General features: G+C 41.4%; 2 protein-coding genes across 7 annotated transcripts in view; one reads left to right on the forward strand and one right to left on the reverse strand.

Moving 5' to 3' along the window:
* Window positions 1–1,823: 1,823 nt before the first annotated feature.
* rab3c (RAB3C, member RAS oncogene family) lies at window positions 1,824–13,072 on the forward strand. The gene is made up of 5 exons (XM_052068479.1): window positions 1,824–1,993; window positions 3,287–3,511; window positions 7,991–8,109; window positions 11,301–11,425; window positions 12,563–13,072. Exons 2-5 carry the CDS (start codon window positions 3,287–3,289, stop codon window positions 12,751–12,753), a joined length of 660 nt encoding a protein of 219 aa, XP_051924439.1. The 5' UTR covers window positions 1,824–1,993; the 3' UTR covers window positions 12,754–13,072.
* A 1,988-nt stretch (window positions 13,073–15,060) lies between these two features.
* pde4d (phosphodiesterase 4D, cAMP-specific) overlaps window positions 15,061–26,938 on the reverse strand; it is a 166,985-nt gene continuing 155,107 nt past the window's right edge. For all 6 annotated transcript variants that reach the window (XM_052068453.1, XM_052068452.1, XM_052068454.1 and 3 more), the window contains 9 exons: window positions 26,139–26,232; window positions 25,108–25,283; window positions 24,598–24,696; window positions 24,354–24,518; window positions 23,263–23,362; window positions 21,327–21,481; window positions 20,455–20,577; window positions 20,181–20,363; window positions 15,061–19,959 (listed from right to left, as the gene is read on the reverse strand). In XM_052068453.1, coding sequence (XP_051924413.1) covers window positions 19,423–19,959; window positions 20,181–20,363; window positions 20,455–20,577; window positions 21,327–21,481; window positions 23,263–23,362; window positions 24,354–24,518; window positions 24,598–24,696; window positions 25,108–25,283; window positions 26,139–26,232 — 1,632 coding nt within the window. In that variant the 3' untranslated portion in view covers window positions 15,061–19,422. The remainder of the gene's footprint in view (window positions 19,960–20,180; window positions 20,364–20,454; window positions 20,578–21,326; window positions 21,482–23,262; window positions 23,363–24,353; window positions 24,519–24,597; window positions 24,697–25,107; window positions 25,284–26,138; window positions 26,233–26,938) is intronic.

Raw genomic sequence — 26,938 nt, forward strand, 5'->3', positions numbered from 1 at the left:
GGGGAGCAAAGCAGTCATCACTGAGTAAAACTGTTAGGAAATCAGTCTTCGTGGATTTATAACCCTACTGCAAACATTTCTCTGTGCAAGCGCTGGTTAGGGTAGGGCAAAATACAGCTTTAGGAATAAGTTAAAAAAAAGCTCCAGCGTCAAGAGGTTTGTGGGATTCCAGTGACACCAGATATCAGAGATTTACCTTACGAGAGTGGTGAACGTCTCTTCCCACTGACATGAAGATTGAAATGTTAATGAGTACATTGCCGGTATACAGTAGTTAATCAAGAAATATAAACAAGAACACAAAGAGCTTTTCTATTCGTTTAGCTTACATTTTCCCACACTATTTCGTGGATATGCAGCATCTACTGTGGGTCAGCTAATATAATAATAATTTCTGAGACTCCAAAGGGAATGTTGTTGGTTTTAAAAAATTATTTCATTTTAAGCAGTTTGAGATGCTATTCCACTATTATTGCAATTTGAACATAAAAATAGTGCCAACAGGTTGATGAATACAATTTTAGCATTTGAATGCGGGTCTTCTTAACTGATGTCAAGATAGAGAGCACAAAACGGCAATTTCACACTGAAGCCAAGGGAAACACATGACAGATTAATAGATCGAATCATAAATCGATAGATAGAAGATTTCAGACGATGTCTGAAGGCAACACCTGACTTCTTCAGATTATTACATTAGATATACTTTAAACATGCATGGACAGATAGACAGACATACAAGTAGTTGAATGAGAAATATATGTACAATACAGGTTTTAGCAAACATGCCAGTAGGCCTGTTTGAGCATTGTTTTTATGTCATAGGAGCCACTAGCTTCGTCTGGTGTACGTTAGCATTAGGTCTAAATTAGCTCAGTTGCACCACTGTTGCCCTTATCTTGGCCGGAGTTTGGCCTTTAGTTATTGCCAAGAAACCGATTCCTGTGCCAAAAAGCAGAGGGCGCTACGTTGGGGCTTTTTGGCCCACAGCACCTTCTCGAAGTGCGTCTACTGCACTATCTGGTAAATAATGACAATTTGATTCTTTTTATAGCGTGATTTCTTCCGCAAAACGCCCCGCACGTCATTTTTCACGAAATAGTACAAAGGTTAACGGCCAAAACTTTCTGCAAACGTGGGGAAGATGCCACAAGATGACAAATAAAAGTAAACAGAAAATATGCAGTTTAATTTAAAAAAAACTACGATAAACATACGGGTTAGTTAGTGCAGCCAATACTACCTGCTGCCGGAGCGTCTTTACTGCGTATTCCCCACTGACTGAGCCACCATTAACCAGATGGGCGGCACTCACCGTAGGTGCCCTTTTAGGACACTCGTCCGGCAAGTCGTCCTATAATCGAGGGCCTCAAGCTCCATAAAAAGTCACCCTCCACCACACGTGCAATCGCATCTTGGTTTTTTTCCACATATTTTGTTATCTAAACTAATCAAAGACGATACAATTGACATAGGAAAACACACGCTATTACAGTATTAAAATAAAGGGAAAACACACGCTATTTCAGTATTTAAAAAAAGACATAATGAAGTCCGGAATTGATACTTATGACATGCAAACCGTAAGGTTATTTATTACTTCTTTTCACCGCGTCGCCATCTTAACTCACACAGCTGTGCACGCACCAATCGTGGTGCATGCTGGATGCTGTAGTCAACGCTTTCCCTTTCGGCTGCGAACGCACTTCCGCGTCAGAGTCTTGAGAAAACTACAACTCCCACTGAAGTTAATTAGTAGATGACGTCAGAAGCATGCTCGTGTCGCGACCGGAGAGAGCGGGGGTAGCGGAAAGCGAGAAGGGAGGGGGGAGTGGTAGGAACAGCTCCTTGGTGCTGAAATTGCTTCAGCACAGCCAACCAGCAACGCGCAAGGGGGAAGAGGAAGAAGAGGAAAAAGACCCCAAACATTGAATTAAACGAAGGAGGAAATTTTTGACACAGACTGAACTCGAGCCAAGAGCCTTGGAGACAGGTTTGTCAAATAGCATGTCTACTAGCTTCATCTGTGAATGGCTCATAATTCGTCATAAAATGACCTCGCTAGCGTTAGCGAGTACGCCCCCCGCCTCAACACCACCACCACCACCACCTTTCTTTATCCCCCTCCTCCATTCCTACCACATCGTGTCATTTTTTGGCACTATTATTCATACATTATTACACACTAGGCATGTAAATGACAGCTCGTCTGTGGTGTGCCCTTGTGAGTATTTGTTTTTTTAGAGAATATGCAAAGATACTCCACGGATGTTATATATTATTCTATTTTTAAAATGATAGCAAAGCTGCACGTTTGGGAGCAGTGAATGCGGTGCTCTTGCCTGCATGGTTCACCTTGGAGCAAAGATGACTATGTGTGTTTGTGTGCGTGTGCGCGCGTGTGCGCGTGTGTGTGTGTGTGTTTTCTCAGGTGGCTGGTTGCTGACGTAGAAACGCATCGGTTAATTGTAGTGACAGTTTAATGAGTGACTCTACCATAAGGGCCCCACCTGATTGAACGGATGATATTATTTGGGTTTAGTATCATAGTACTTGACAAATTCCGCCCAAAAAGAAGCCAACACCACACGCAACATTGTAAACTAATGCATGTAAACTTCACAGATCGTCCTAAAGTGAACAGTTTATGCCCCTCATTCATCCATTTGCACCCCCCATGCATTGACTTAAGACTTGCACATTTCTGACTGTCTTCCACCTCTGGAGAATAATGTAATGTTTGGAGAAAAAGTCCTAAATTAGCAAGAAAAAAAAACGCTGTGTGTGTGTGGGGGGGGGGGGGGGACCAGGGGGGGTTGTCGCGTCATGCAAAAAAAAAATAAATACAAGATTAAATTTGTAATGGTTGGAGAGAAAAAAAATCCATGAGAGAAAAAACAATGTTACAAGAAATGCTTGGAGTGGAGAAAAAAGTCACATTAGTAGACATGAATAAGAAGAAAAGTTGATGCTAGGAGGAAAAAAGGTGTGTTAAAAAAGAATGACATCACATTTTACTCAAATAAATCACAATAACAACAACAACAAACTGCACTAAACTCAAATGACAACTCAGACATCCGGCCAAGGTTGAACTGCTAACAAAAAATGATTTGTGTTTGTTTTTTTTGGTCCATCTGTATGCTAGCCAGCTGGCCACTCCCTGGTAGATGGGGCAAGACTAAAAGATTAAAGCCTAAAAATATCGTCCCTTTCTTTCCTTTTCATGATGTTCCTGACTACCTCGCTACCTTCTGATCCACTTTTCCATTGATTATCATTGTAGATGGCTGCCACTCAGGATGCGAAAGGCAAAGCGGAGGGCGCTGACCAAAACTTCGACTACATGTTCAAGCTGCTGATCATCGGCAACAGCAGCGTGGGCAAGACGTCTTTTCTGTTCCGCTACGCCGACGACGCCTTCACCTCCGCTTTCGTCAGCACCGTGGGCATCGACTTCAAAGTGAAGACGGTGTACAAAAACGACAAAAGGATCAAGCTGCAAATATGGGTACGAGCGGCTCCGGCTTTGACCGGCTCCTTCCTGTCATGCCGTGTCATGCCTGGTATTGAACCGAATGATTTTAATCAACTGAAAAAAGGGGACTTTCTGATATCATTAGCTTCGCTTTAAAAGGAAGATCTTATCTGATCTTATCTCAACTCAACGTTTGTCCTCTATTCTTATCGTGATCAATCCATCAATGCTTTATTTTTATTTATTTATTTATTTTTAGAAAGGTCTGACCTTTATGTTTAGAATCAGGAACCGGTTGAAGAAGATGGAGGCGTATAATGGCCAGCAACAACCAATAATCGGGCCTAATTTGATCTTGATCACCTACCCACCCTCCCTCACCTGGCCAAGGTCATTCAAAGCTTGATTATTGGATGTCTCTGAAAGACTATCCTGAATGATTATCCCGTGCTGTGGGGTGTTTTCGTTCCCTCTCCCGATCGGATTAGCGGTCAGGGTCAACAATCATAAATGTTAACCCTGTTCACTATTCACTATATAATGATCTCATTAAGTCATTCGGCATAATAAAAATGTCAATGGTTGTGGAACCGCAATGTCCCTACGAATTGAGCTAACAGATAGCCTAGCTTCTTCTTCTACCAGTGCTACGGCTACGACTCGAATGAAATGGCGCGGTGTGTTGAAATTCTTGATTATCATTAGAAAGGTTTAATTGCAAGAACATGAAGAACGCACCTGATCTTTATCAGAGTGAAAATGTCATAGATTGTGGAACCGTAATGTTGAGCTAACAGATAGCTTAGCTTCTTCTTCTACCAATACTACGGTTACTCCTCTGAGAAATGCTGCGAATGAAATGGTATGACGCGTTGAAATTCTTGATCATCGTTAAAAAGATTTAATTGTAAGAAGGCACATGATCTTTATGTATGCACCCAAATTTAGAGTATCAGGAATTATTTGTATGTGTGGATATTCTTTGTTTTTCAAACGCTCTGTTGACAGTTGCGATCGCCTCTTTCCCCAACGACGCTAAACAGGATCAAATTCTGTAAATGTTCCGGTAGGGCATGGCACATCATCTCCGGACATGTTGTGTTTTGTCTTTGTGCTTTGACATTCATTGGAAGTGGGGAGGCAGATGGATGACTGAACGTTTCTGAGAGGAGACTAGTAAGTGTTAGCTTAGCGCTCAGCGGGAGGGGAAGAACACATTCTGACACCTTCCTGTGTGTGTGTGGAAGTGAAGCTGATCTGCAGCTTTTTAAATTACGAGTTACAGAAGCACATTGTGTCAGTTTTTTTTTCCTCGGCTATTTTCCCTTCCCTCTTTTGAATTTCACACCAAAGGTTAACGTTCCTGTCAAGAACAATCTCTTGCCATAGTTGGACTATTTTGCAGCAATTAGCCAGCCGTTGACATTCAACTCTCCAAAGTGGCTTTCAACAGCATCGTGACCGTCTAGTGAAGTCAGATGTGTGCATTTTCATCGCTAAATTAAGTGTCCGCATTGCTTTCAAGTAACTGCCTGGTCGTCTTCTAATTGGACGCGGTCGACACTTACAGTAAGACTCCTGGTAACGTAATGGTCGCTCGATGACAATGACTCGGTGGATCTTCCTGGTCTTTTGTGATTTTGCGCAAAAATAATACAGTTATAGGGGATCGAGTCGTGTTGCTCCTCCCATTTTTTTATAGGGGACCCAGGGGGTGACCAGCCACTCCACTTTCTGAAATGGTCCTTGTCAACCCCCCCCCCCCAAACCCCCCCCCCCCCCCCGCCCTCCACTATTACAGGCATGACGCTACTTTAATACCTTTTTTAACATGGAATAATCAATTTTTACAAACTGCTCTTGAACGCATCATGACAAGTTGCCACATGGCCGATCAATCACACAGATAGCAGATGAGCTAGATGCTGCTTTCTGGCCCGGGGCAGAAAAAAAAAAGAAATTGAGCAAAACAGCCTGCAAATTTAAGTTACCATGTTGCATGTTGCCAATTTATGACAAATTAAGGGATGACAAAGTCTACCCCCCGTTCAAACGTCTGTTCTTTTGTGATATAAAAAGATAACGGTGAGATAACATTTTGTCCATTTATAAACACAACAATACTCTTTGTTTTTTTAATAACCAAAATAACACCATGCCTACAATAAAACATGTTGGTGGCAGTGTCATGTTTTGGGGTTGTTTCTCTTGAATTGGAACTGGGGCCACAGTCAAGATGGAGTCAATTATGAGCCTCTCCAAATACCCTTCAGTCTTATCGTAAAAATAATAAGAATAATCCGACTTTTTAAATCTACCGTGCTTCTGAAAAAATGGCTCCACCCTTGTAATTACGTTATCTACTTTGTATATTAATAATTTCAACTGTAAGTATACCATACTCTAACTATGAAACCATGACATTTAATACCACTTAATTTACAACGTCACACTTAAAAATAAACGCCTCTGTCTAACCGTCCGCTTGATGGTGTCGGCTGTTTGCACTGATTTCCTGTGAGTGTCCAGTCCAGCTTTTCATTTGCATGACTCAGCAGTCGTTTTTTTTTTTTTAATTCCTGTCATTCTCCTGTCTTTAAATGAGAAAAAAAAATCACTGGGAGCATCTCAGGGGCACTTTTTAAACGCCTTTAGTAGATTTTCTTTTTTTTTGGTATCATGGCATGTGGCTAAAAGGTCACTGCTCTGTGTGCTCAATCTCTGCAGCGTGAAAGTCATAGTGGGCCTCCAGCTACAGCGAGCACACCGTGGTCGAAGCCATGCGCACGGCGACGGATGGCAAAGCGGGGTAAAGTGGCGCCAAGTGGAGCAGCCAAATAAAGTCCTCCATCATGATTCACGGACAGACGCTCCCAGCAAAACACACTTTGCTGTGGGCGGATCAAACTGCCCCAGCGCAAACGGCGTTATGTCTGTGGTTTGCCGTTATGTAACTCGCGGCAAACAGAATGAGGAGTAAACAAATAGCACTAGCGCACAAATCATCTCATACAATCATACACATCAAAGCGTCACCATTAGCATTTTCATTGAAATTTCGGAGCAAAAGGTGCGGCGGCGGGCAGTGGTTTCCACGGTGATGTTGCACGCTGTTCTGATTTTTCACTGAGCAGGATTTGCACTCGGTACAAGCAGATTTTTTGTTTATATGGGTGCATCTCAATAATTGTTGTTTTTTTTCCAGTGAACTACTGAAATATCCATCCATCCATTTTCCAATCCGCTTTATCCTCACAAGGGGGGTGCTGGAGCCTATCCCATCCGAAATCGGGCAGTAGGCGGGGGACACCCTGAACCGGTGGCCAACCGCAGGGCGCACAGAGACCATCCACACTCACACTCACACCTAGGGACAATTTAGAGTGTTCAATCAGCCTGCCATGCATGTTTTTGGAATGTGGGAGGAAACCGGAGTACCCGGAGAAAACCCACGCAGGCCCGGGGAGAACATCCAAACTCTGCACCGTGAGGTCAGTGCGCTAATCACTGGACCATCGGGCCGCCCCATAACCACTTCAAATAGGTGTCCAAAAGATTCCATTTTTTTTCCTGATGCAACCACAATATCATTCATTCATTCATTCATTCATTCATTCATCTTCCTAACCGCTTGATCCTCACTAGGGTCGCGGGGGGGCGCTGGAGCCTATCCCAGCTGTCTTCGGGCAGTAGGCGGGGGACACCCTGAATCGGTTGCCAGCCAATCGCAGGGCACACAGAGACGAACAACCATCCGCGCTCACACTCACACCTAGGGACAATTTAGAGTGTTCAATCAGCCTGCCACGCGTGTTTATGGAATGTGGGAGGAAACCGGAGCACCCGGAGAAAACCCACGCAGTCCCGGGGAAAACATGCAAACTCCACACAGGGAGGCCGGAGCTGGAATCGAACCCGGTACCTCTGCACTGTGAAGCCGACATGCTAACCACTGGACTACCGGGCCGCCCCCACAATATCATGTGCCTTCATAAAATATCTAAGAGTTTTAAACATTTACAGGTGTTGGCCAGTCTCTTTTTCCCCAATCAGCTTGGGGTAATCATCGCAGACCTCCAACAATCAGGCCGTTGTTGACTTTGATTGCAAGGCGGCTAGGAAATGCTTACTCAGCCCAATCATCATGATGATTTAAGATCTCAGATTGCGCAGACAACGTAATGGCCGGCGAATGTACTGAACCATGTGTCGTCATCATCGTTTCAGCTGAAACTCTTCACGTTCTCTTCACGCAGCTCACGCCGCTGAGCTTTTCGAGGAGATATTGAAGTTGAGTCACTGCTCAACGTCAGCGCAGATTTATTGCGAGGCACTCAGCCCAATGATGTCTGCGTTGTGAACTCAATACAGAGGATGCGATTAAATGCGTGCATTGCGTCCTGTATGGTTTTTGCTCTCCTGTAATCAGATTGTCATGGACTGTTATGTATACACATGACAGTGAACGACGCATGTGTGTGTGTGTGTGTGTGTGTGCGGGTGTGTTTGTAGGACACAGCAGGCCAGGAGCGTTACAGGACCATCACCACGGCCTACTACCGTGGCGCCATGGGCTTCATCCTCATGTATGACATCACCAACGAGGAATCCTTTGGTGCCGTGCAGGATTGGTAAGTCACCGTTATCGAGTCTTTTGCTTTGGGGCTGTCACGTTGGAGGCAAATTTGCGTTTAGAAAAGCAAGTCAGCTGTGACTACGCAGAAATAGCCACAGACGGTTTCTCAGCGTCCGTTCTTACGGTCGCGTGAAACGTCATCAGTCACGGCCCCAAGTACTGTTCCAATTGAAATGAATCAAGAATGGACTACTCGGCTGTTGTCTTTTTCAGCTAGCTTAAATCAAAGTTGCATCGGTTGGATACTTGCGAAGGCTAGGGCCCAAAAATGCATTTTGTGCTGCTATTGCAGAAATACGTCAGAGTCAGGAAGGGAAGTTAAAAAGCACACAGCCATTCCAATTTACAACGAAACTTGCAAGTTCATGAGACCGTACTCGATGTTCAATAGTGATCTCGACAGACTTTAGGTGAAAGGCGGTGTGTACCTTGGATGGGTTGCCAGTCAATTGCAAGGTTGTTGCTCATACTGGAATAGGCTGAAGCTGAAGACGTTCCACTCCTCCAAGAGCTCTTGTATGTCCTGTAATGTATAAGCATGATTGCCGATGAACAATGATACGAGCAGCACACGCACACATGCTCTTGACCATATTCCGCATCTCATTCAGTATAAGCTGCATATTCAGGTTTTTACAATCCGCGCTAACGTCAGTACAACCGGCCGAGAAAATTTTTGCGGGTCACGTCAATCGAAGCGAACGTGCTCTGTTGGATTGAGGTTGGCCATTAAAGCCGACGTCGATGCCTTACTCATCACCACTTTTGGATTTTGATCAACTTAACAATTGTATTCAAGGGATGCTAATTATAATGAATATCAGAAAATCGAAATACAAAAGAAGAAAGAATAACTATATATATATACAAACCAAAAGGTGTAGAAATAGAATAGCAAAGTATACACAAGGGTAAAAATATTCAATGATATGTAGTTTTTCATTTCTTTGTTTTGAAAAATGAACAATTCAGTTACATAACAAGGGGTAGGACTAGATAAGTTATTTACTTCTTCCTACTCCTTTGAGCATATAACTGTGATGTGTGTTTTTTTCTCTTTTAACTATTTCTAATTTTCCTTTTATAATTTTGTTTGACCTTTGTCAACCTGTTATTGCGTGTACTATATATGCTCAATAAAAAACAAACAAACAAACAAAAACAAACTTCAACAGCGACACGCGACGCAAAACGTGCAGAATCAGCGACACGTGACCTCGCTGTCATCATCAGCACATTTGAAGCCCACAACCTGCAGAGTTGAAGACCTGACCGACAACAGTCACAAACTTACAAAAGCGCTCACAATCATTAGCCATTTTTTTGTGGTTGTTTGTTCACGGAATGTTCCTAAGCTCCACGTGCGCCATCTCCTCCTTCCCAGCTGTACTGAATATTGCAAAAAGAGTCCGCTTGCAACCAAACATGGGCTCAAAACATAAAACACTCAAACTGTACTGAACTGCTGTGTTCTATTGTGATAATTATGCATCACATCCACTTCAGTAATACAGTCCACACTCTATCGACTTTTTGTGCCTCTCATTTTCATTCCGCTTCCTCCCATCGTTCGTTACACCCTGTGACATATAGAAAAAAAAATGGCATCGCCATAGCAACCGCTCTTTCCTCAGCCGCTCCTGAATTAAACCGTGTGACGTCTTCATATCCTGTCTGAGATCTGCACATATTTCTATTCCGGTGCCCGCCGCTCTATTTGAAACACACAGATGCTTTAAGTGAGTCACATCTTACACAGCTCGACGTGTTTCCGCCTCTTTCCCTTTCTTGCCCTCTTGTTTTTTTTCGGCGGCCGCGCTGTTCCGCTGGCCTACTTTTTAGTCGGGCTGCAGCACCACGGGTGATGTTTGCTCCTTAAGCTCTTTCTCTCATTGCGCTTCACTGAGTCGCAGGGACTGTTGGGCACACACACACACCGATGCATTATTTGACTGCAGGGCTTTTTAATGGTCAAGTGTTGATGTCAAATGCCCGAAATTGGAACAATTCGGTGTTCTGCGACAGCTCAAGTTTTTAGGAGAGAAAATGGCTAGTCAAGTCAAACGAACCAAGAAATATAAGTAATTGTATATCAATGATGCACGCAAAAAAGTAGATTGCTGTTTTCTCTTCAATATGTGTCCCGATGGTGTCATCAAGGGATGCTTTATTTTAGTTTTGTTAAACAGTGGTTAACATTCCTTTATGTTTTTATGACAGTTAGGTAACTGGCGGAAAAGGAAAAAAAACACTTGAATCTGTAACTGATACGGTTCATAAATAAAATAGAAAATACAAATATTTAACTTCAAACATAACATGGAGGCATATCGATTTTTAACATTTATCCGATTGATGACGTGAGAGACCCCACATAAGGCAAAGCAAAAAAAATCAGCATACAGACACCTCATTCACAAAAGTATCTTGACAATTAAATCATGAAAATTGCTTATAGAGCATCTAGTAAATTATTCTTGTCATTTTTATTGCGAAGGATGACGTGGGAGATGCATTACACAAACAATCAGTATAACCGGTCGGTCCTCTTCTTTTTTTTCTTTTTGTACAGTAACAATCTAAGCTTCAGTAAGCTTCCCAAGTGGCTATTGTGTGGTTTCGCATCATAATCATGGATATGTAGATCGGCTATCATAAATATTGAAGAGGTTTAACATTTACAATTTTTGGCCCAACTATATTGTGAGCTGATTGAGAAGGGCAAAAAAAAAAAATCTTAACACACTGGATCTTTGAGAAATATACAGATAATCACACCGTTGCTGACTTTGATCAGAAGGAAGGCAAAAATTCACCCTTACTATAAATATGTGTGTAACCTGACAAGCATCCTCCTTCACTCTTGTCCTCTCGGCTTGTAGCACGTCTGCACAGAGAAAATTTGATGAAGATTAGCAGCAGTTGTGAGAACAAGAAAAATAATTTAACCTACAAATGAGTGTGGCTGTTCAGTCCAGAACAGAACTTGACCCACTTTCCCTTCCCCACCAGCAGTGATTCACACAACAAACGATGATGCAATCCCGACTTTTTGACCTGTCCAAATGGCGGACCAACTTTACATCCTGCCCATCTCTCTGTTCGTTCTGAAAAGAGTCTGTGCGATCCGATGATCCTAAAACAATTTGTCTTTGTTGTTTGACCCAAGCGTGTTCTTGTGCACAGGTCGACCCAGATAAAAACATACTCGTGGGATAACGCGCAAGTGGTGCTGGCTGGTAATAAGTGTGATATGGAAGAGGAACGAGTGGTGTCCGTGGATAGCGGCAGGCTGTTGGCGGAACAGCTGGGTAAGTGTGAGGAAAAACCTTATTTGCGTGTTGCACCTCGAACTCAACTACAAATGAGGCGTGTGCGATATATACTATCAACTATATTCATCTGTATTTACTGCAAATATTGCAGACAAATGTGCGGCGGGAAATCCTACCTCTAAATCCTAATGTAATGCTGTATTACGAATTGAAAGAATATGCAGGGATATCACAGAAATGCTGTGTATGTGAACGTTAAAGGTAAATGTGTTCACATACACAAATAGATCTCAAACACTCTCAGGAATGTCCTAAATTCATCTCTGTATTGGTTAGCGGAGATATCACAAATGGTTTGAATGAGAGGAAATGCTAATTCTAAACGCTAATGTAAAGCTAAAAACACCCAAAACTGTGAAAAAAATTATATAAACTGTAGCAGATACAACAGAAGGTATTTGGTAAGGAACTAGTCATGCTAATTTATGTAATGCTAAAGCACTAAAATGACCATAGAAACTATATTTGTATTTATTTCTAACAGCAGGTCTTGGAGAAAGTGTTTGTCGGCAATTGCTAATGCTAAATACCAATGCAACGCTTGAGCACGAAAACAGTGGAAGGAGTTAACCACGTTTGATCTGTATTTACTGGTTGCAGCACTATATGTGTGTAAGAACATGCTAATGGTAAATGATAATGGTGAGCTAAAACACTAAAGCAGTGTGGAGACGATATAAACTGTATTGATTTATCAAGCGATGCTACCGCTAAATGTTAATGTAACGCTAACGCAATACAGTAAAAGGACAATATAAAGTAAACTTCACTTGATTATTTTTTTTGCTCCTAGCACATGTAGCTGACAGCGTGAGTGAGAAAATGTGAACACAAATGCTCATAAATCATAAGATATAAGGAAATGCTCATGCTAAATGCTAATGTTACGATAGAGCACTGAAACAGTGTGAGGACGATACTGCATGCTGATTTATAATCATTGGTTATAGCAGCGACGACAGAAAGTGTCTTTTTAGCAAATGCAAATGCTAAAACTATACAGATATCAATTCATATCGAGTTGCATTTTGGGGTAAAAGCGTAGCTGGCGCAAAATGTGTCAGGAAACGTTCATGCTTAATGTACAAATTTCTCGTTAAACGCTTGACAAAGGCTTTGAGTTCTTCGAGACCAGCGCCAAGGACAACATCAACGTCAAGCAGACCTTTGAGCGCCTCGTCGACCTCATTTGTGACAAAATGTCCGACAGCTTGGACGGCGACCCGGCTGTTACTGCTGGAGCGCCCACCGCCAAACTGACAGACAGTGCTCCGCCCCTCCAGCAGCCCGGCTGCAACTGTTAGCTCCACTTACTGTACCGTGTTTTTGTCCCCCACAAACCTTTCTACCCACTCCCCTCGATGTCTGGACCCTTTAGTGGTAGAGATACTAAAATGCTGTCGTACTAGCGCCTAACCTTCATTACCTTCTAACTCAAGCAAATACAAAGTTACGGGGTGTGCTCTTAGAGACACTGTCAATAACCTCCATGTTTGTCGTCCATTTCATCGTAGAGCATCCAGAATAAACCTAAAATCTAAGTGACAATGTCGTGTAACTTCTATTTAAAGGAGACATATTATGCAAACACTTTCACAATCTTAAACAGTTTCCACGTGTCTTCTGATCTCTGAGGTTGTCCCGCCAAAAGAAAACGAAAATACAGAATGCTTAATATTCCCCCTGGTTGAAATCGGTCCACGCTCCAGAAGCTTCATTTGCATTTTTACACGTGAAGGACGCACTTCACCACCAAGCCGCTGAATTTCACTTTGCCAATCAATGTAGTGGTCAACAAACATTTTGAGTCTGCATGGTTTATATCAGAGGCTAATACTGGTGAAAATGTTAGCTAACGCTCATCCATGCTAACGCGCCAGCTCTGCTTACCTTTTGGCTTGGACATAATTGGTGTTCTGTACAATCTCTTGACAAAGGTGGCTTTAGAAGCCTAGCTGCCAGTTATGGGTGGAGTAATTGTGGGGCGGTAACTATATAAATGAGCCAAATTGTGACATCACAACATGGCTAAAATCAGATTGTTTTGGCTCGCAGACAGTTTTTAATGTCATACTTGATGACTGGGCCCGCACCCAACTATTTGGATACAAGCCCATAAAAAAGTGAAATTTCCATCATATGTCCCCTTTAAATCTTAGGCTGCCAAATAGGGCGCTCTTAAGGAGTTCGTGTGTGTTTGTGCATGAACTTTTTGGGAGTTTTCAGACAAAAAAGTGGCCTTTTCGCACCCAACACAGCCTGACTCCCATTTGCGTTTTTTTGTTTTCTTCACATGTTGTACTCCATCAAAGCCCCTTTTGAGCATGCTGCCAAGAAAGGAAAAAAATCAATACGTTTTCACCTTAAAAAGACAAGATTTGCAAGACTTTTTTGATGTTGTAACAGTGAAACAGTAGAGGAATGGTACGACACAGATTGGGGATGGGGTGGGCTTGGGGGAATCGACAGCCATAGGCTGTGTTCAAATTCACTGGCTGCGTCCTCCGAACATTTTCGAAGTGTTGTTTCCAAATTCTAGAAAGACAATTCGCAGTCTGGGTCCTTCGACACCCCCAAAGGCTCTTCCTCATCTCGCCTCCGTGGACCGCATAAGCCGTGGCGAATATGTACACGCCTAATGTGACTTTAGACACGCGTGCGGACGTGACGTCATGCGACCAAAAAACCAAAAAATGCGGGCCTTCGGAGGACCCAGCCTTTGAATTTGGATACAGCTACTGCTTCCTTTGTGAGTCAGCATGCTAATGGAACAAGAGCTCCCGCTAGCGGGCGCTGAAGGCACTGCAAAAGTGAGCTGTATCCGATCTCAAGGCCTTTTGAGTTGTTAGAACACTTCAGTCAATGAAATATGTGTGCCAAACGAAAAAAACAACAAACACCCCTTTTAACTTTGTTGTACAGAGGCAACAAAATTGCAGGAAAATGCATGACCTTGCAAGTAGATTTATATCCCAGTATAAATAAAATAGAGTAAAATATAAAGAAATAAATATAGAGTATATAGAGTATATATATATATATATATATATATATATATATATATATATATATATATATATATATATATATATATATATATATATATATATTAATGCTATGTCAACGGATTTTTAAAAAAACATTCTTGCAGCGCTCGCCGTGATGTGCAAATGGGCCAATATGTGCAATATTTTATGACTTTAAAAGCCTGTAAATAGTGTCTCCATCACTATGACTGCTGTGTGTGCATATTTGTGTGTGTGTGTGTGAGTGCGTGTGCGTGTGTGATGTTGTTAGCATTTTATGCCATGAATTAAGATATTATCTGTGTGGATCTCAAATGACAAAGTGTGAGAGAAGGTTGTGTTTGACATCGTAGGAAATAAAACAAATTCAATGTTTTGCTTGGCTCCTGAGTGTTCATTTGCCGTGTGATGTCCACATTCTGACTGGGCCACTATTACAGTCGTGCCAAATCTCCAGCGCCACTTAGTGTTGAGCCTGCGCATAGCACTTTATGAACAGTGCTTTTAGTTTGCATTTTTTAAAAATTTATTAATTAAATGAATGCGTAGTTTGTTTTTATTGAAGAAAATAATGGAATACCCAGATTAGGCAGAATCAACCCATGCTTTTAATTAATCCATTGCATATAAAACATTTTTTTTCATTCTTTTTCACTTTTTATACATAAAGTCGTATGCTCTACAGTTCTATCCAATAGACTGCAATCAACAAGGATCCCATTAAAATAACATTTGGAATTGTCCCGTGAAACGTCCAGACAAGTTGGCATTCTGAAGACATGACCCCCCCAAAAATAATTGTCCTGAACATCTTTTTATTTTCTTCTTTTCTTTTTTTTTAAGTTACAGTTTGTGTTTTTCCTTTAATACCGTTAAAAAAATTAACACACGCACACACACACACACAAAAAGAACAGACTGTTTCCATTGGGCCAGGGCTGTTTAGCATCTACAGTATATGTGTCAAACGAAGCGTCTCTGTGAGCTGGAGAGTCTGGTTCTATTGCCAGGGATGCAGGGAAAAAAAGAAAATAGGAAGGATGGAAGGAAGGACCTAAGGAAGGATGGGTGTGCATTAGCGAAACACGCACACACACGTTGTCAGTGTTTCAGCCAAATTTAATGCAGCAGCGGCTGAATGTGCACGTGTGCGTGTGTGTGTGTGTGTGTGTGTGTGGGTGTGTGTTTGTGTGCATGTGTGCGTGTCCATGTGTGTGTCGCTAAGGCTGTGTGCTTTCCATGGGTAAAAGTTTGGCTTTGAACTCGGGGGGGGGGAGGAAATATTTCAAGAGGTGAGGCCTTCGCTACGGTGACCCAGAAGTACCAGAAACAAAAAAGCAAAACAAATGTACATGTTGTGAAAGCAAAGTTTACAGTACATTTTGTTTGAATTTTTTAAAATATTTTTACTCAAAGTATTGCTAAATATGTTAAAAATATTTGACTTTTTTTTCTTACTATGTCGATTTTTAAAAAAATGGTTGCCCCACTTCTCGCCAAGATTTTACAAAAGCTGATGACTGTTCTTTTGTTTGAACGAATGCTGTGATTTATTGTCACTCTTTCTCCGCCAATTTAATGAATGAAAAATGTTTCGAAATGTCAATTTTGTTTTAACATTTTGCTTCCATAAAAACTGTTGGGGAAAGAATCGATTGCCATTATTTGGTTTGAATAAATGAAAAATAGTATAGTAAACACTTAAAAATAAACAACCCTTTAAAATTTTTGGCTGGTCTGTTTCCGAATTTCAGTCATCTGCTTTCATGAAGAATTTGGAAAAAAAAAAAAAAAACAACTATCTGATGACATTATTTTAATAACTATTGTAACACATTGTAACGTTTCGTTTTTCCTGGTATATGCCGTTGCTCCAACTCCAACACAACATGAACATTTGACTTTTGCGACTTTCTCCCTGTAAGCCACCGTATATTTCAAACGCAGCAGCAGCAGAAGAAAATGAAAAAATAAAATAAAATAAAAAACGGGTGACAGTGTTGAATTTAAGGCAAAGCCCATGGGCCAAGGAACAAGTTAGTTTTTTTAAGAAAATAATTTGGCTTAAACCCCCCCTTGGCTAGCTCCCACTTCCCAAGCAACCTATGAACCCCCCCCCCCCCAACTCTCCGACACATTCTCTCAACAAGAGGTACGCGATTACAGCCACACCATCACCAAAAGGGATGATTAAGAGTCAACCATTTACAACAAACGGTGTTATGATAGTAATAACATTAATAATAATAATTATATAGTACATACACAACAATAAATATCATGTTTGTAAACAGCGATTAAACCGAAAAAGATTGTATTATAGGTAAGTAAGGGCATCGTGTGAGTATGAGAAGAAAAATGGAAAAGCGGGGAAAAAAGAAATTTGGCAAAGGAAAAAAAAAGATGAGAGCTCAAATGAAGTAAAATAAAATACATACAATGTAAAAAAAATCAGTGTGCAGTCTTCAAGTGTGTTTTTTTTTCCTCTCCGTTTTTTGGTAACTGCTGTTGATAATTTATGTGCACAGATGAAGATGGGGGTCAAAAATGAATAATAGTCGGATTTTAGAACGGGCAACCTTTTTTATGCTACGGTAAACTGCCATTATTTACTGTAGCAATTTTGTGTGATTCAAATAAAGGGAGGAAAAAAAATAAAATTTGGAAAAATAAATGTGTGGAAACAGGGGTGGGGGGAATTGGTTTGGTTGAAAATGTGAAAGTGTAATGAGTGTGGGAGACATGTTGGCGTGTGAGAGTAAAATAAAAAAATATTAAGTGAAAAGAGGAGAAATGCAAAAAAAAATAAATGCAAATTTTAAATAAATCACATCATCTTAAGTAAAATCAAAACAATATTGAATGGAACAAAAATATCTGATACAATAAAAAAAATACAAAAAGTAATTAAAAAGAAATCAAATACAAATAAATAAATAAAATAAAACTGTGTGACTGGCTTGAATGTGATGAAAAAAATAAAAGCAAAACAAACAAGGAGTGACAAAAAAGAAAAAAGAAAATCAGCCCGTTAATCGCATTACATGGTTACCAGTTGCGTAGAGCAAAAATTCATTACCTAAAGCTAAAAAAAAAAAAAAAAGGTGCTTATTTTTCATTTTATGGACTACAAAGCATTGCATTGTTTCAGGATGTGTTCAAAAAGAACGGTAGGCAACAAGAAGATTTAAAGGCTTCACCCCACTTCAACTTATTTTTGTTTGTTTGTTTGTTGTTTTTTTTTTCAGTTCACTTCCTCCGCCGTCGAAAGAAAAGCTAATCATAAAGTCCGAGCAAGTTAGCTGAGTGGGAGTATATTAAGGAGTATAAATGCTATTGGAGCAAGTGCAAACGCCTCACGAGAGTCTCTCACATACACACACACGCACACACACACACAAAGAGAGAGAGGAAAAAAAAGACATCATATGCTCTCACTCAGTAAAACAAAAGTGTAGAAAAGATCAGAAGTCAACAAGACACAGACAGCATCTCTCTGCTTTCCAAGGAAGACTTCCACATCCGTAATGTGTTTCCGAAGGCCATCACACACGCAAACATAGAAGAAGAACAGAGGATGGACATACGGCACCTCAGTGTGAACAGGAATACAAAGTTTTCCTGAGTGCAAAAAAAAAAGAAAAGAAAAAAAAAAAGAAAAAGGGACCGAGTACCATTAAGTGGACATGTTGAAACCAGACGTGCACTTGGCATGTTTGAGCAGCGCTCACGTGTGCTGTGTGGCGGTTGTAGCCTGATCCGTACTGTAGGCCTTTTTGCAGTCGAAAGGCCATTTGAAACCGTGGCCGCACTTGCCCCAACTTGTCTCTCCCTTTTGACTCGTCGTCCGTTTTCATTTCTAATGGGCAAAGTGGCGGTGAACTGGTGTGAGGAGCCACTTGGTGGATGATTTACACCCCCCCCCCCCTTTTGTTTGTTTCTGTTGAGCAAGACGCTTGTTCGCGTGACGTGTCAATTGCGCGTGCGTCAGTGAACTTGTGGGGATCTGTTCATTTTGATTGCGTAAGATGGCAATTGTTATGAACGTAAGAATTCATCATAGGACATGAGAATTGCATGTGCGTGTTTTTTTTTTTTAACCATGTATTTGTTCTTGATTGACTTATTTTATATTTTTTGTATTGCGCAATTAATCGTATGACACGTCGGCATTGCATGTTCATGCCTCAATCGTGCCGAGCCAGGGCTCCCCTCCGAAACATTTTGGACTTTCTGAGTCAAGTGGACTCGGAACACGTTTCGAATGGCCTCGTGAGAGTATGCGTGAAATTTTGCATTGTCATCTTTTCACTTGTGTGCTACAGTCTAGAGCAGGCTTGAACGTAAAATCAAGTAAAAAAAAAATGTCTTCACCATCATACGTTCTATACACCCTAACTCGTCTAAACATGATCTCATTAATATTGCATCTGTGCAACATGAATTAAGCAGAAAGATCCAACGGTTATTACCCATCTCATGGGGCGGCCATTTTGCCTTGTACTGCCACTTGCTGTCGACTGAAAATGACATCACAGATCCGAAGAAGCTCAACTTGCCGACTGTCAAGTGACTCAGAAATTAGCTGAGCCATGACAGTCGTAAGCTAAGCCCTTGGGCACTGTGATGTCATTTTCAGTCAACAGCAGGTGTCAGTACAAGGCAAAATGGCCGCCATCCCCGAGATAAATACAGGTGGATTTTCCGCTCAATTCCTACTCCAAAAAGCGCAATATTAATTACAATGCCATGTTTAGACTCGTGGGGCTGTAGAGAACATATAAAGACAATTTTTGAGTTGACGGCTTCTTTAAAAGAAGTGTCAGAACACAGCAAAAGGGGAACATACAAGTCAGATAAAAACATAACCCCCCCCGCCCCCCAAGAAAAATAAAAATTCTATAAATAATCATTACTAAGAAGAGCAGTTCATCACTCCCGAAGCTGTTATGTGTCAGGAGTTTTCACTTCCTCCTCCTCCTCCTCCTCCTCTTCCTCATCTTCCTTCCCCTCCACGACCGCCTCTTCTTCTTCCTCCTCCACCACACACGTTTGCGAGCAGGAAGTGTCCCCCTCCTCCGCTACCTCATCTTCCTCCGCCACCTGCTCGTCCAAGGGAATCTCAGTGCATTCCGAGTCCTGCGCGCAGAGTGTTTTGGAGTCCGTGCAACTGTTTTCCTCCTCCTCGTCCTCTTCCTCCTCTTCTTCTTCTTCATCCTCTTCCTCCGGTTGGCTGCCGCTATCTTTTTCCGTGTCCGACTCGCCGTCCTCCTCCAACGTCAGCTCGAACTGGAATTTGTCCCCGCCCGGGTGCCTCCCGCCGTCCTCGGGCTCACCCAGGGTGGGCGAGGGGCTTTGGGGGATGGTGCTTTGGTACCACTCCCGGTTGTCCTCCAGCGTGTCCAAAATGTCCTGAGCGTCCGGATGTACCAGGTCGGCCCACGTCTCCCACAGAGGGTGCACAATGTAGTCGATGAAACCCACCTGCGCATTGGGGGAGGGAGTGCGGGCGGCATTAACACAACATGATACCTGACCTGGCTGCGCCAACTAATCATAAACCACTAAAGCAGTACTTCTAAACCGAGTACTACCGAAAAAGTACCTCATTGTCTGTAAGTACCGCCGTAACGACCAACATCAAAACGCAGTGACGCAAGGCAAGGCAGTTTTCTGCAGTGCTGCAGTGAAATGGAGAGTCTCACCTGGCTCTTCTCGACAGAGGCGTTGTGTTTGTCGCACATAGGGCTGATTTCCATGCCTCGCTCCCTTTCGCGATCGCCCTGGCTGAAGAACTCCTCCATGATGCGGTCGGTCCACTGCCTGTACAGCTGCAGGGGCTTCGTTGGGTTGCTCAGGTCGGCGCAATGCACCATGTTCTGCAGGACCTACAGAAAACAAGTCCACAATTAAAAAAAAAAAGATACATTGTAGTTTTCCATGGATCTTTTGATCAGAATGAGTGATTTGAGAGCGGACCTGTATCCGATCCGAGTAGTTGTCGAGAAGCAAGACTCCCGAGCTGGTCACCTTTTTGGTTTCTACCATGGTTTTCAGGTCAGCCAGTAGATTCATGTGCTTGGACATGTCAGTAGCCAACACCTAAGATGCAAAGTAGCACAGGATGACTCATCGGAAGAATATAAACAAATAAACACAGGGAAACACACTACACACAACTGTAAAGTGGACTCAAACCTAGCTGGAACATAACATGCAAGATATCCTGCCGGGCCCGCGAAGTAGATAATGATGATAATGATAATGAATAAGTGTGAGGGCTAACATAACTGTAGAGGTGTCCTGGTCCAATACTACTCTATACTGTACAGTCAAACTTAAAGTAACAGTCAGTCAGGAATAATTGTGCGCATTGCTTATTTTAGTGTGTGTGAGTTGAGAGGGGCCCTACCTGGTCCACTAATTTAAACAATTGAAGTAGAAAATGGATGGACAAAAGAACAGACAAAGAGACTGATCGTTGCTAATGCTAACAACTTCAGTGTCTAAGCTAACTAGCAAGATAGAAGGCCAGATAGATAGAGAGAGCTAGCTAGATGGCTAGCTAGCTAGACAGTGAAATAGTTAGCTAGCTAGCAAGCTAGACCGCAATATAGATTGACAGACAGACAGACAGACAGACAGACAGACAGACAGACAGACAGACAGACAGACAGACAGACAGACAGACAGACAGACAGACAGACAGACAGACAGACAGACAGATAGACAGATAGACAGATAGACAGATAGACAGATAGACAGATAGACAGATAGATAGATAGATAGATAGATAGATAGATAGATAGATAGATATAGATTTTTTTTCCCACAGGTCTTTTTGCACTCACAATGTCGATGACCATCTTTCGCAGTGATTGTCGTTGTTTTTTGGAAAGGTTCTGGAAGATGTCGCAGTTCTCCTCCTGCAGGAGCTTGAATCCGACGGCCAGATGGTGGTTCTCCAGCACGGATGCGTCGTTGTACATCAGCGCCAGCTCAGAGTCTGTCGGGAAGGACACCACACCACTTTTACTATTTCACGACATATAGACAGTTAAGCTGCAAGCGAGCCAATTCTTTGGGTCCACAACGAAAGATGCTACGAAAACAAAGTAAGGAATATTTTTTTTTTCTTTTCACACGTAAGAGTAATTCAATTGTAACCTTTGATGGTACGCCAAGTCTGAAAGTGTCCCGGCTGGTGCAACAACATTAAAAGAGATTATAAATCACTGACGCAGGTAATAATGGAAAAATGGGCGGATTAACTGCAGTGCTCAGACTTAAAGAAATACGAAGCAATTGTGGTTGCGTTGAACTTTTGCTCAAGCTAACGTGACGTGGCCTGGGCGCGCCTCTAAAAATAAGAACCATTAATCACCATTCTAGTTGGTAATGATGAATAGAAAGATGGCTATTTATGACGAGACATCTACTTATTGCGTAAACCTATTTAAAGGAACTACAAGGAATAATTATTTGCTGTTCTTATATTAGTAAGGAGAAATGTTCTCTGAGCAGGAAACTTGGCACTGATGCAAGCACTGACATGGCGGGTGTCCTGGCTAGTCCACGATGATTGCCAGCAAAAAGCACGACTTAAAGACATTTGTAATGGCTGTGCCATTTCATTCAAGTCATCTCAGGAAGCATGTTGTCCTTTTAGTGACTCTGCTTAGTTTCCCAGAAGAGCTGTTAGCGTGAGTGGCTAATAATGTTGAATTGTAGCTGAAAAGCACGACTGACGGTCCACTTTGAACTCAGTCTACCCCGCTTGGCAGCACGAGGTCACCTGTCATCACACGTGACCGCATGCACACACGGGAAGATGTGCTCCGGCACATGGACATCACATTTGTACGTGTGTGTGTGTGTGTGTGTGTGTGTGTGTGTGTGTGTGTGTGTGTGTGTGTGTGTGGCGGACGGGGGCTTCAACATTTGTATTTGTACAACTAGTAATGGGAGTGTTTACAGCAAAGCATGGCTCGGAATACTCTAACAATTTTTCTTTGAGGAGCAGTGACTTCATTTGAGGAACAACTTTTCCATTTTGAGGAGCAATGTTTTTTTTACAGGACCTGAAGCACGGTTTTTATTAAACAAGAACAATATGACAATATAACAAATGAACTATTATTTTTTTCTTTTTATATCACCAACATTTTTAATTTCTCACTATCACTTATTACGAATTCAACAGTCACTTATTTCAAAAAAAGCAAATATAATATAATATATTTCAGTTCAAACTCTTTCTGAATGAGTTGTATGGTTCTTTAGCTAAATTGATTTAAGAAAAAGAGAGATCTCCACTCTCATGCCATTTTGGAAACACTTATTGTGCAGATCTCCAAATCAAAACTATAGTGTGAAAACAAACAAATAATGAGCTAGTGACATTTCTACCGATATTGTCAATATTCAATACACTATATTAATATAATTTTTGTCTTCTCGTCCACTCCTCTTGTGTGACGTATGTTGTAATTTATCACAATTTATTTCTGTTCCTGTTTTAACTATGCATTTAGCATTATATGATATAATTTTCTCTCCAGACACTTTTTGCCTCCTATTTTGCTGTTCAAAGTTGTATACTCTCTGGTTCTCGATCATCCAGGCACTAAAATAACCCCCGAATATGAAAATGGCTTGTTACACAAACGTGTGTGTATCTCTGTGTGTATTGTCTGCAAGCGCATACTCCCCACTTTAGAACAGTGTGTCGTGTGAACAAACGTGACGTAGGTGCCAAAAAAAAAAAAGTGCCGCTTTTAGACTCACTGGTGTTGATGAGGAACTGGTTCGACACTCCAGGGTGGTCGACGTCGTGAATGGCGCTGGCAAAGATGGCGGCCAGGATCTCCAGGTCCGTGAACACCGCCTGCCAGCCAGGGAGCGAAGGGGTGGAGGATCAGAAACCCACCGGTTTAAAAATATCCCCACAAGCACGAGTCATTGATTGGAGTGAGCTCAGGTTTGATTGAAGCTGATTGTGGCGTGCTCACCGGGGCGTTAATGCTGGTGTGTATGCGCACATGTACGCGCTTCTTCTTGAGTACACAGTGTTACGAGACTAAAAAACATCACTTTCAGAGAATAAAAACTGGCAAGAACACAGGCAAAGTGTTATGAGGGGGTTGGGGTAGGGGGGGTCATGTTGCCAGAGGAAAACGTCACTGCGTTATGAGACAAAAAAAAAATATAATTTTAAATAAAAGCAAAACAGACATATGAAAACTAAAGATGTCATTTTACGGGAGAAAAATTAAAGTGCTACTTGAAGGACCAAAAATGTAATTTACAGGAAAAAGTCAGAGTTACAAAAAGATATGTTTTAAAAGAAAAAAAAAATCGAAATGTTATGGGACTAGAGGCACAATGTTACAGAATGAGGGATGTAATTATACAAGATTTTTTTAAAATAACAAGAATGAAGATGTTTCAAAAGTCCATATATAATGACAATATAAAATATATGTTAAAAAACCCTCAATGTCATGATGCTTCAATAATCAAGATGGTAATTCCATATAAGTCGCAATGTCACACAAAAAGGTAATTTTTACTCATAAAAAAATTCAAATATAATCAGAATAAAAACTTTCTTTTTCTTAGGAAAAACACTCCCGGAATTGGGAAGATGTTCTTGGTTTTTTTTTTTGGGGGGGGGGGGGGGACTTACAATGTTACAAGACTAAAAGTGCACTTTTTACATAAACTTCTTCTTTCTACATACATTCTTGCTGCTGGAGGCTGTAAATTTCCCCAGTGTGGGACGAACAAAGGATATCTTATCTTAAACAAAGTTACAACCTTGCAATGAGTTTATGAGTGCATATGAGTGCATATGTGTGCGCGTGTGTGGTCCTGACCTCAAGCGCAGGCGTGGAGAGCAGCACGTGGGTGGACTGTGTAACGTCAGCCGCGTGGATATTGTTATGGTAGGCCACGTCGCCGTGATAGTGGTCCTCTAAGGTCATCAGGTAGGTGATAAAGGTGTCCAGTGGAATTTTAAAGGTTTTTAACAAATCTCGCTCCTGAAACAAGCAGCACAGAGCTTTTAAAATCCAAAAGTTGAATTCCTACCGCTTGGTGGCGGGAGGTTAGAAGCGCTACCTGGAATATCGTGTACATCATGACCGTCAGTGGCCGATTCCCGGAGAATTCCGAGATCTTAAAAACGTTAAGGCCCCATTTGTTCACGTGTTCCAGCTCCTGGTGGGAAATCAAGAGACATAGTTTCATTCTCCAGTGAACGGCCACAACTGAAGTGCTACTTTGGTGCCATCTTCCTGTTGTTTTAACGTTTAATTCATTCATGGTGTTCCTTTTTTTTTTTTTTAATTTCTAAACGTTTTAACTCCTACAATCGGCTGGGAAAAAAAGAAACAAGTTGCCCGGAAGCTTCACCAGCACCAAATTACGCATCCAAATTTCCAGTCTCCATAAAAACTCAATTGAGCCGCATTCAATCTGCTCAAAGCCGTTTCACTGTCTACTTAGCCCCCTCTATTGTTAAAAAGTTAGAACTGCAGGCAAGCAATGAACTTTTCCCTTGAGGGTTGTGTCAATTCCTCGAAGCTGAAAGCATTTGGTCAATTTTACAGTAAAAAGCGAAGAGCGTACCTTGCCCAGCTCGTCCTCTGTCTCCGTCTTTACGCCAAAGCGAGCGATGTTGGAGTTGGTGAGGCTGGATGAGTGCTGCAGCTTCTTCACGCCGCTGATCTGAGACATGGGCTTGTTCTTCTTCTCCTTGTCCTTCTGAGACTGAGGTGAAGGCATCTCCACCTCGTGCTGCTTGTCTACAAAAGGCGGGAGAGTCAGTCAAAAAAGTTGAGAGGAGATTAAGACCAAACGAAGATGAAACTACACGCATGAAGCTCACATTTTCAATCAAATTATGTAAATTAAGATAATTTCACAAAAAATAAATTAATAAATAAATAAACTAAATGTATATACAGTATTTGAAAATAATAAAAAAGTGTTTTGGTGAGAAAAATGCCATTATTTTACAAAAAAAATAGTTTTGGAGAATTGTAAAATTGCAAAAAAAATAAAATGAAATTAAAAAACAAACAAACCCACACACAATTTTAAGATTAAAAAAAGTCAGACGAAAATGATAATTTTACAAGAATAAAAATGCAATTTTACAACAAAGGTAACAATTCGAAGGCCAAAAAAATAAAACTTACTGAGATGAAAACATTTTCAGAGAAGTTACTAAAGTTAAATTAAGACAGTTGTACAAAACTGAAGAGAAAAGAACAATACATTTAAAAAGTGAAAATATTTTCAGAAACTATTAAAGTAGAATAGAGACACTCTAACAAGTAAATTATTAAAATACATCAAGTTACGTTACGACGCAAAATCTGAATAAAATTAAACCAGCAAAAAGTTACAAAACTACAGAATTCACCAAGAAAAAAAAGATTAAATGTTTAAATAAAACAAATAAATAGTTGATTTGTGAGAAAAAGTGCCAAGAGCAAAACATGTATTTGCAATTCTAAGTCTCTTTTGTGTTGAACATCAGCCACAATATGTCACCTGCCAATAAGTAGAACTTGGATATTTATCTGAGTTGATGGAGAAAAAAAAGAAAGAAAAAAAAAACGCGCATTATACCGAATCCAGAAAAACTCCCTCACCTAGGAAAGTACTGGAGATGAACTCAGACACCTGATTCCCAGAACGACTCATCTCTGACAGGTGAGTCAGTTCCCGGTTCAACATCCTCTTGAACTGCAAAATAACACACACATCTTGTTAGAGGGAGACATTGCGCCGCGACGCGACATGTGACATACAAAAAAAACAAAAAAAAAAACAAGAAAAACACTCATGCATGAACAAAACATACAAGAGTGTTGTGGCACATCCATTCATCCAGGTGTTTGGAAGTTGTTCTTCCACAACACCTTTATCCACCCACACTTTTATGGATGTTGCTCTCCACACCAGTGGAAACAGCAAAGGGCCTTCCCCAAAAGATTTAGAAGCATGCCATCGTCCAAAATGGGTCAACAGCAGGAACTCTTTGGTCGAGATCATCACATTATTGATCACTTGTTCTACAATGTTGTCAAATTATCCATCTATATTCTGATCCGCTTATCCTCACAAGGGTCTGGGGGGGGGGGGTTGTGGTGCTGGAGCCTATCCCAGCTGTCTTCGGACAGTAGGCAATGGACACACATAGACGAACAACCATTCGTGTTCTGGAGTGACAGGAGATAATTTTGTGATTTGATGGATAGAGGGTGCTTAAAATCAGAGGATTTTCCATCGTGCTTGCAGAGCAAAACTGCGCCACAATACCTACTTGAACAAAAAGGAAAAATAAAAGGAAGCCTTGTTGTCTGAAAAAAAAAACACTTCCTTCAGGCTAAACATGGTGTATGCATTTTAATGGAGGGACATGAATCGGTTTTGGATCCCTTGAAATAGA

This window comes from Hippocampus zosterae, chromosome 6 (assembly GCF_025434085.1).
Source record: "Hippocampus zosterae strain Florida chromosome 6, ASM2543408v3, whole genome shotgun sequence".
Taxonomy (NCBI): Eukaryota; Metazoa; Chordata; class Actinopteri; order Syngnathiformes; family Syngnathidae; genus Hippocampus; species Hippocampus zosterae.

Coding starts and splice junctions, on each gene's coding strand:
- rab3c (XM_052068479.1), top strand. CDS start 3,287: ATGGCTGCCACTCAGGATGCGAAAGGCAAAGCGGAGGGCGCTGACCAA. Junction 3,512..7,990: donor GGATCAAGCTGCAAATATGG/GTACGAGCGGCT, acceptor GTGTGTTTGTAG/GACACAGCAGGCCAGGAGCG. Junction 11,426..12,562: donor GCTGTTGGCGGAACAGCTGG/GTAAGTGTGAGG, acceptor CGCTTGACAAAG/GCTTTGAGTTCTTCGAGACC.